Source organism: Miscanthus floridulus, chromosome 5, assembly GCF_019320115.1.
Source record: "Miscanthus floridulus cultivar M001 chromosome 5, ASM1932011v1, whole genome shotgun sequence".
Classification (NCBI taxonomy): Eukaryota; Viridiplantae; Streptophyta; class Magnoliopsida; order Poales; family Poaceae; genus Miscanthus; species Miscanthus floridulus.
In genome coordinates, this window is record NC_089584.1 from 27,413,271 (window position 1) to 27,423,463 (window position 10,193).

Here is a 10,193-nt window from a genome sequence, read left to right on the forward strand (position 1 = left end):
CCTTCGGGCGCCTGATGTTCTAGTGAAAAGAAAAGAAGCTAGCCAATGTGTGCATGAACCTATCAACATGGCGCTGACACCCATGGGGTCCTTGGATGGATGTGTTAAGTTTAATGTACTGATGTTTAAAGATAATGGTACTGATGTCTGAAGTACTGTAGTGATGTTCAAAGTTTATTGTACCGATGTTCAAAGGTAACTGTATTGATGTTCAGAATTAACTGTACTGATGTTCAAAGTTAACCGCGCTGATGTTTAAAGTTTACCATACAGAGACATGGCGGAGGAGGCCTACAGGAAGACCACTAGACCTGCGTTGTCGTGCGGTGAAAGGTGGCAGTAGCGCGATCTTGGAGGACCGGTCATGGCAACGACAGACTCAAACAGAGAGAGAAAGCGAGCGAGAGGGGCGTAGACTCAAACAGAGAGAGAGAGAGAGAGAGAGAGAGAGAGAGAGAGAGAGAGAAAGGCCCAGAGAGGAGAGATCGCAAGGCCGGAGAGAAGAGATGACCCAACAGGCTCACAAAAAGCGGGCCCATGCATCAGGGAGGAAAAGGAGTTGGGAAGCCAAGAATCGCAGCAGCGCATGCGCGTGGTCAGCGGCGATGTTGTGGAGCAGTAGTGGTGCGGGCTGATAGCCTGGGCACCATGCCAGCAAAGGTAGCTAGCTAAGAGTGCCACATATACAAAACCACGTAGCAAGACTACCCAGGGGGTTAATTGACCGGTTTTGTAAATTTTAATGTGCTCAATACCTGGCTTTATACTTTTGTGGTTAAGTAGTCGCCTCTCCAAGAGTTTTTTTTTTTTCATTTTCTTTAGGGGATGGGAATTTTTATTCGATTATCTTTGTTTAGTTATTGGGCTTTGTTCCTGTTGGGCCGTCTTTCATTGCAAGATTCCGGAGGATCTGTGCCGGGCCTTTTCCTCTTTTGCCTTCTTGCTTGGTTGCCCCATCCGATTCCGCCTGCATCTGCTCCCCCTCCACCAAACCCTAGCCGGCCAGCAGAGCTTATTGAAGGCAGGCTAGGCGAGAGCAGCGTCCGCCGCCGCGCTCTCATGGCGGCGCCCAAACCGATCTGGGTGCGCCAGGCTGAGGAGGCCAAGCTCAAGTCCGAGGCGGAGACCGCTGCCGCCGCCAAGGCCGCCTTCGAAGCCACCTTCAAGGCCCTCGCTGCCGCGCCCGGCGACGACGACAACGACGCCGACCCCGCCCCACCCTCCCCGGCCGAGCCCGCCTCCCCCGAGTCCGACGACGATGCCCCGGCCCCGCCAGGCCCGGTCGACCCGTCCAAGTGCTCCGCCGCGGGGCCCGGCATCGCTGGCGGCTCCGCTGGAACGCCCTCCACCTTCACCGTCGTCGCCAAGGACCGTCACAGCCGGAGGCTCACCGCGGGCGGGGCGCGCGTGCGCGTGCGCGTCTCGCCCGCTGCGGGAGTCGGCGGGGACGATCTCGAGGGTGCTGTCAAGGACAACGAGGACGGATCCTACACGGTCACCTACGTCGTCCCCAAGCGCGGCAACTACATGGTACACGTCGAGCTCGACGGCGCCCCCGTCATGGGGAGCCCCTTCCCCGTCTTCTTCAGCGGCTCCACCGCCACACCATCAGCCGCTTTCCCCACCGCGCTACCCGCGGTCAGCTCTGCCTACCCCAACATGGTCAACCAGACCATGCCTAATATGCCCAATTACACAGGCGCGCCCTCCAGTGCCTTCCCCAGCCTCCTCGGGGTCATGCCTAGTTCCTCTGTTGGTTCCCCGGGCGGAGTCATCCTGCCAGGGGTTGGTGCTTCGCTGGGGGAGATATGCCGGGACTACATGAGTGGGAAGTGCACAAAGGTGGAGACTGACTGTAAGTTCATGCACCCACCGCAACAGCTGCTGATGTCGGTGCTCGCTGCCACGACCTCTGTCCATGCTCTTGGGCATGCGCCCTTGGCGCCCTCTGCGGCTGCCATGGCAGCTGCTCAGGCCATCATGGCTGCGCAGGCACTGCAGGCACATGCTGCTCAGGCCAAGGCCGCGGGTGGGGCTTCAGGTGATGATTCTTCCCAGACATGTATTAAAGGTTTTTAAACTTGATTTTCCTAGGCGATCCATTGTTGAACTAGTAATGGAAAGGAATTCATGACGTTTTAAATCCAGTGTTGAACTAGTAACGGAAAGGAAGGAGGCTGCTGTTCTCGCCTATAGATTCGTAACGTTTTAAGCTCAGGCAGATCAACATGCTTACTTTGTTAGTTAGTAAATAAATCTAGCATCTGACTTGTATCATTATTGCAGTATTGCGACTGTTGCTTTGTGCTGCTAATGGTTGTTTGCTGTTGCTTTTTTCCCCTTTATGTGTGCCATGGATAGAAGGGCGGGCCTGGTGCAAGCGGTAGAGTCTTACCGCCTGTGACCGGAAGGTCCCGGGTTCGAGTCGCGGTCTCCTCGCATTGCACAGGCGAGGGTAAGGCTTGCCACTAACACCCTTCCCCAGACCCCGCACAGAGCGGGAGCTCTCTGCACTGGGTACGCCCTATATGTGCCATGGATAACTATATATATCTTACACCTGGCTAAGATGGTAACCCTACAAAGCAAATTTAGTTGTGAGCTCTCTGCAAATTTGTTTCTTTTAATTTAAGCTGCTCACTGGATATTCCATTACTGTAATTTGCAGCAGCTGAAATTGTTTCAGTATGCAACTCTAAATTGAAAATGTGATTAACAGTTTATTTTTCTTGTCCACGGTCTTGTTGCTCACTTGTATATTTTATCACTGCAGGCTCAATAAACAAAGCTGATGAAGCTGATGCCCTGAAGAGAACAGTTCAAATTAGCAACTTGAGTCCACTTCTTACTGTGGATTATATTAAGCAGCTATTTGGGTTATGTGGTAAAGTTGTTGATTGTACCACCACAGATTCAAAGCACATTGCTTATGTTGAGTACTCCAAACCTGAAGAAGCAACTGCAGCGTTGGAGCTCAATAGCAAGAATGTTGGTGGTCGTCCATTGAATGTGGAGATGGCTAAATCTCTTCCTCCTAAAGCAAATAATAACTTGCCCATGATGATGCAGCAAGCCGTTCAGTTGCAGCAGATGCAATTCCAGCAGGCACTAATGATGCAGCAGTCAATAGCAACCCAACAGGCTGCTGCACGTGCCGCCACCATGAAATCTGCCACTGAAGCAGCTGCAGCAAGGGCTGCTGAGATAAGCAAGAAGTTGAAGGCAGAGGGTTTTGGCGGGGACAACGTTGAAGGAAAAGATGCCAAAGGGAAGTCAAGGTATGTTTCTTACTCATCTTCAATTCTACCCTGATTGACGGTTACACATCTAGGATTTTATATAACTTAAATAATTAAATAATAGGGAGTAGTACATTTTTGGCCATCCAAATTTTGTCCGAGTTTGTTTTTAGCCATGCAACTCTAAATCCGGGAATCTTTAACCATCGAACTATCAATACCAGACAAACTTCGCCACCTAGCTGATTTTAAGGTGTTTTGTATTTTTTTAAATGATAAAAGGTACATATTTTATAAAAGTACATATTTAATTCAACTTTGAGCCCTTATTTGTTTGCTTTAGCGATGGAGACACGGATGACTTCCCGATTAAGATAGGACTACATCAAGGGTCAGCTTTGAGCCCTTATTTGTTTGCTTTAGTGATGGATGAGGTCACAAGGGACATACAAGGGGACATCCCTTGGTGTATGCTTTTCGCGGACGATGTAGTGCTAGTTGATGAAAGCCGGACAGGAGTGAATCAGAAACTGGAGTTATGGCGGGAGACCTTGGAGTCCAAAGGTTTTAGACTTAGTAGAACTAAAACTGAGTATATGAGATGTGACTTCGGCACTACTACTCGGGAGGAGGAAGATGTTAGTTTGGAAGGTCAAGTAGTGCCTAGGAAGGATACCTTTCGATATTTAGGATCAATGCTACAGAGGGACGGGGATATTGATGAAGATGTTAGCCATAGAATCAAAGCAGGGTGGATGAAGTGGCGGCAAGCGTCTGGTGTCCTATGTGACAAAAGGGTACCACAGAAGCTAAAAGGCAAGTTTTATAGGACGGCGATTAGACCTGCTATGTTGTATGGTGCAGAATGTTGGCCTACGAAAAGACGACATATTCAACAGCTAAGTGTCGCGGAAATGCGTATGTTGCGTTGGATTTGCGGTCATACAAGAAGGGATCGAGTTCGGAACGATGATATACGTGAGAGATTAGGGGTAGCACCAATTGAAGAAAAGCTTGTCCAACACCGGTTGAGATGGTTTGGACATGTGCAACGGAGACCTCCAAATGCACCGGTGCGTAGTGGAATCCTAAGTCAGGATAGTAACGTGAAGAGAGGCCGAGGAAGACCGAAGTTGACTTGGGTAGAGGCAATAAAAGGAGACTTGAAAGGATGGAATATACCGAAAGACTTAGCCTTAGATAGGAGTGCTTGGAAGACAGCTATTCACGTGCCTGAACCTTGATTACTTCTGTTGGGTTTCAACTCTAGCCTACCCCAACTTGTTTGGGACTTAAAGGCTTTGTTGTTGTTGTTGTTGTTGTTGTTGTACATATTTAATTCAACTTTAAATATGAACAGTACCAATTTTTTCTAAAAACTAAATATGTTTATTGGTCCTATATTTAGAGCTATTTGTATTTTATTTGTTCCTATTCCTAGTGTTTAATTGCTCGTAGTCATGTTCGTTTCTTATTAAATCATCATTTTGCGCTATATTGCACCTGGTTTTGGCCAATGGAATCCATAGCAGATACAAGTAAACAAAAGATCTGGAAGATGGCACAAACCTCGCAGGTGCCATGCTCCACCACATATAGAACACATATTTAGGCATTGCAACTAGTATGGTATCGCTAGCCCTCCAAAAATAGTTTTCTTAATTTGACTCCAACATATTTGCTACTGTATTTGGAGTATGGATTTCGTTTGGTCAATCTTAAGTTTAATATATAGCTGAGAACAGTGATTTAAATAAACAACGGGCATGACTGCGAGCTATATATATTTTTAGAAAAATATTGGTACTGGTTTTCATATTTTTCTGATTTAAAATGAATTAGTCACGAATTTTCAGAAAATAAACCAGTTTTTATTATTTTCAGAAAATACAAATCCACCTTTGAAACCAGATGGCCAAATTTGTCCGGTATTGATAGTTCATTATTCAAAGATTTCTGGTTGTTGAGTTGCATGGCCAAAAACAAAATAGAGTTATAATTGGATGGCCAAAAATGGACTTAGTATCCCACCTTTTAACAACTCCTGGTCATTTTACATTTAGTATTTTTGTCACAGAAAGATTGCTTTCACTTGATTCTAGTATACACGTACATTGAGATGACACTAGAATGTCGGTCCATTTTTTGTTCAGGAATATGCTATAGTTCCCTCTTTTGTATACATAGAGGTATGCATGGGATTTGGGATTTGCTATTTGAAAACTCATCCATCATTCTGAAAGAGATAGATTTAGATTCAAATCATGTGTTTTGTCACTTGGCATATGTATATGTATGTTTTATGTTACATCGCAAATTGGGGAGAGTTTGTGCGTACTCAAGAATTTATCACTGAGTTATGTAAGGGATACTAAATCTTGGATTAAATTAAAAATTGATATAGCTGTAGAGGGAATCAACGTTATGTCCAAGTCTGGTACCATTCTTGTCTCGTTCATTTGTGGTTTATATGTTCCCTAGTTATTCTGTTGTATATCTTCATTGAATATAGTTTATGCAATAAAGTGAAAGAGACCTCTGCATAGGAACTTGCAGCAGTGTTACTTTTGTAGTTTTGGTTTGGCTGCATTATTAGATGGAATTTTGCCTATTATATTCTTTCATTCTAGTTGTTTCTCAACTTTAGGAAAGAAAGGCAAGTTTTGATTAAACCTCTGGGCAGTGTAGTGTGTGGTTGTATGGGTTTGTACCCTTTTCTTTCTTCTTAGTATAATGATACACAACTCTCTTTTGTGTTCGAACTTTAGGGAAGAAAGGAACTAAGGAAGTCACTGATTGTTTTTCCTTCCTATATACATATTGTGTGCTGAAACCTGACCAGTTTATATGATTTACAGATCACCATCACCCCCTACCCGCAGATCAAAATCTCGGTCAAGATCACCTATCAAGTACCGTAGGAGCAGGCGATCCCGCTCCTACTCCCCCCCAGTTAGACGCTCAAGGGAGCACCGATCACGATCACCATCAAGATCTCGCCACTCAAAGTATGGTAGTGATCGATCTCATAGGGATGATAAGGACAGGTATAGCAGGTCCGGGAGAAGGGAGAGTGAACGATCCCGTGATCATCATTCATCTAGTTCAAGGAGGAACAGAAGCAAAAGTAGAAGTCCAAGGCAAAAGAAGCCCTCCAGGGTTGACTCTAGGTCACCCAAGAAACAAAGAGAAGAAAGTTTAAGCCCATCAAAATCAAGGTCAGTTCGGGCTGGTTCAAGATCACCACGACATCATAGGGGAAGCAAATCATCGCCAACTCGTGACCGTCATTCTCGCCATAGCAGGCATTCCAGGTCCAGATCTCCTGACAGAAAGCATCGTCACAGTGATAAAAAGGACAGCAGAAAGTCTGAGATTCAGGATGACAAAAGAAGATCTCATAGAGGTAGCAGACGTGACAAAGATGGAAGGTCAGTAAAGGATGAAGGGGAAAGATCTCATAGAAGCAATAGAGGTGACAAAGATGAAAGGTCTGTAAAGGATCCAGTGGAAGATAAAAGGGTGGATACTAATGCTGTTGCACATAAGAGGAGCTCAACAGTATCCGAAGATGAAATTCTGAATAACAATAGTAGTAACCATAAGAAATCTAGACATGAAGTTGGTTTCGAAGTTGATGAAGCAAATGATGCGGGCTCTGCTGTAGCTGACCTTAATGGGAAACATGAAACTGGAGTAGATGGTTCTTTAGGGGGGGCTGCAGAATCTGCTATATGATGGCTGCTGCTGTATCATTCAGTTGGCTGTTTACAGATTGATTGACGATGGAGAATGCTGAACTGGTGTTTATTATCTTCCTTTCTGATTTAGGAGTTTTATTTGCAGGGTATGAAGATCTTCGGAGAACTTGAGTGCTGTTCGGAGTGCTCATCTGATATATTAAAATGTATTCCTCATTAACTTGAGTTTCGCTCCTTGGAGCAAACTTCTAAATGTAACGCAGGAGCTTGTAAGGCGATTTTATACAGTGAGGTAGAAACCAACCATATATTTGTCGTTTCAGGCTCATGATTCCATGAAGAGTTGTTGGAGCACATTTCTGGCATGTCGGTTGAAGACACAAGGGAGTGCACACTTACTCAAGTAAAGTCCATATACAAGACTATAAACAACTCATCTTCTAGGCTCTTGCATTTGAATTCAAATGCTTTGGCTAGTAAAATGATCCAAATATGCTTGTCTACATACTGCAAACACCCTTCTGATGCACTTAGTTTGCTTGAGGTTCTGTTTTTGTATCTTGTATCAGCAAAATGGTTCAAAAGTTTGACTTGCTATACCAATACTTGTACAATATCTTTTGACAGTCACATGGAATTGTGATTAGGTTTTATCTATCATCTTGTCTGCTGCTTAATTTTGACCAGTCTACCTAAAGTTGATATAAGTATATCGTCCCCGGCATTCATTATTTTTCGTTTGTTTGTTTGTTTTGTTTTCTCTTTTTTCCCCCTTTTCTGGGTGACAGGGTTCTGCCTCAGAAGCCAGTGTAAGTGACTGATGTGAGGCAATTGATCCGTTATTCGAGTGGTGTGCCTTGATATCTCCAGAGATAAGCTGTGAAATTTGAAACAATTGCATTGTTACATCTTTCTATTTTGCTTCACTTTATTGTTCCTGCTTTTGTCAACACTGTTCGTTGCACCTTACCCTTGTGACTGGTGTTGTCATACTGGAAAACCTGTGCAGGTTTTTCAAGGGGGTTGGCATTGGAGTATGTTTTGAGGGAAATCGGTTCATTTTATGAATGAGGTATGGGTTCATAGATGTGGTAAATAATGTTATCCTGATGGTTAGATTAGCACCCTCAAATGCCTACGTCATAGCTGGTCTTAAGTCCCCAATCGTTATATTTGCCTATCACTACAATATATTGTTTGTTTGGGTTATCTTTTTCCATCTTTTTTTTCCCCATGCACTATTTCGTGTTCTTGCTGTTCCTTTTCCCCCACTCCCCAACTCTGTTTGCTTTGGTCTACGTTCTCTCAGGATTATGTTGATGCTCAATCTGTGGGGATTACATGCTCTCTGGAATAGAGACTGTTCTGCATCAGAGCTGCAAGTGAACCACATTGTGCTTGCTGCATCTTGATTTTTATATCAACACATGGGTCTCCCGGATAATATATCTTGCGAGTTGGAGTAAAGCACTAAGCTAAGCTGGGGTTGCTTTTTGTTTTTTCTTCACATTTTGTTCCTGACAAAGCTTTCCCTTAATTCTATGTGGAACCCCTCCTCTTCCCGGGCGAAGAAATTCACCTCCCTGCTGCTTCAACCTTTATGTTAATATAAAGAGTTATTTCAGGTGCTATATATAGTCGCATTTTAATTTTTAAATGCAGTATCCTGCTACTAGTATGTCACGTATATATCTGGACGAAATGTGCATTAACAACTTCGATCAATTCTACGAGCATTTGCTGCCGCACGTTGTCAAAAGCGGGAATGGGAGCTGACTCATTAGTCATAACTCCCGTTGCATTTTTTTTTTCCGGAACTAGTGGGAAAAACACCCATAAACTCCAATTCCTTTTCTGAAAAATGCCTTTCCTAAGGGAGAGAGAAAAAAAAAGAAACATGCCACTTTTCTATTTATGTGGTGAGGAATAAAATTAGGGTACGGAGGTGCTAAGATGCCGCTAGTTCAGACACCTGCACTGGAGGGGTGACTTCAGTTTTTGGGTCTATACCACCACCATCTCACTCTTAAAATTTGAGTGCAAGGTGCTGCTAACTTCAGTTTTTTTCTTCTTCTTATGTGTATATCTTACATTCTTACGTGCATGCCTAGAAGGGTGTAGGATGAAATATGACTGCATGCGCGTGCATCGGTCATAGAGAACTGTAGTTGCTAGTAGGGCCAGGGGAGAAGAAAAGGATTTCGGGTCCCGTACTCAAATTTGTTTTTCAGCTGGCAGAATCTTCACCTAACATATACAAGTTCAAATGAGATCTAGTTGATGTGAATGCAAATTGTATAAAATTGACATGATCAATGACAGGAATCAAAATCTGTAGTAAACAATTATATCTTGACATCTTCCATGGAGTACAAGGCATCTCAGATGCAGCTCAACTGAAAGTGTGTGAGTGTTTACCAGATCCACATTAATTTATTTTGAGTGTACCAACAACATCAATTTAGATGGTCAGATTCTTGCACAAAGAGTCTAACTACCTGAGCTATGCATACCGGACTTCTTTCATTATACTCGAAAGGGTACATTTAGTATGCTACACATGATGCTTGAGAATCCATGAATTATGAAGCAGTTTGATTGTGCATGAACCCAGGGGAAAGATTCCAACAGTTGGTTTTGGTATCACTGTGTTATGTAGGATTCTGATTAATATTTATACTGTGGATATGGAGGCCTGCAACGCATATATATTATAGTTCGCACAAGAAATCAAATTAAGGACCTACTCTCTGTGTTTAAATACAATGATGTTTAATATAAACTCATAAGATTGCCACAAACGTCACCGTGTTTAGAAAGAAATAGGTTAAGGCACTGTTTGGCAGAGCTCTCTTTTTTTAAAGGACAGTGAGAGATTTGCCGCAAATTATATTAGATGAGAGAAAAAAAAAACAATTGAAACAATATTTACAAGATACCACCCGCTGAGTCAAGTAGGTGAACCGACACTACTATGGGTGGGATCAACTAAAAATCAGCAACAACTGAAGAACTAGACTAATTTCAAAAGAGACTAAAGGTTAGAGTGGGTGGCCAAGAAAGCAGAAAAAAAGCCCTTCCAATGAAGGTGAGAGACACCACAGGAGGTTTAGAAGAAGTCGATGGCTTGCCGTGTTACCAAATTGAACTGTTGAATATTATCTTTAATTTGATAGGGGACTTGCAAAGTTGCAAGGGTTGTAACTCTTGTTGTAGAAAAGTTCTTCGATTCCACTTCGTCCAAATATTCCAT

At 43.6% G+C, this 10,193-nt stretch overlaps 1 protein-coding gene across 8 annotated transcripts; it reads left to right on the plus strand.

Moving 5' to 3' along the window:
• Window positions 1-952: 952 nt before the first annotated feature.
• LOC136449734 (uncharacterized) lies at window positions 953-8,581 on the plus strand. Of its 8 annotated transcripts, none has more exons than XR_010758113.1 (7): window positions 953-2,041; window positions 2,774-3,278; window positions 6,098-6,808; window positions 7,084-7,146; window positions 7,264-7,343; window positions 7,729-8,012; window positions 8,250-8,581. XR_010758113.1 is itself a non-coding variant. In XM_066449900.1 (5 exons), the coding sequence occupies exons 1-4, from the start codon at window positions 1,060-1,062 to the stop codon at window positions 7,109-7,111; spliced, it is 2,226 nt and encodes a 741-aa protein (XP_066305997.1). In that variant the 5' UTR covers window positions 953-1,059; the 3' UTR covers window positions 7,112-7,146; window positions 7,264-7,593. The 8 variants fall into 8 exon arrangements, 2 of the variants coding, with proteins under 2 accessions (XP_066305997.1, XP_066305995.1); XR_010758111.1 differs by having other exon boundaries at window positions 6,098-7,146; window positions 7,729-7,749; window positions 7,950-8,012; window positions 8,250-8,579; XR_010758112.1 differs by having other exon boundaries at window positions 7,084-7,343.
• The last annotated feature ends 1,612 nt before the right edge of the window (window positions 8,582-10,193 follow it).

Bases quoted from the DNA above. Each gene is read 5' to 3' on its own strand.
- LOC136449734 (XM_066449898.1), top strand. From the start codon at position 1,060: ATGGCGGCGCCCAAACCGATCTGGGTGCGCCAGGCTGAGGAGGCCAAG. The intron at 2,042-2,773 runs GTGATGATTCTT...TTATCACTGCAG, and splicing joins GGCCGCGGGTGGGGCTTCAG to GCTCAATAAACAAAGCTGAT. The intron at 3,279-6,097 runs GTATGTTTCTTA...TATGATTTACAG, and splicing joins GATGCCAAAGGGAAGTCAAG to ATCACCATCACCCCCTACCC.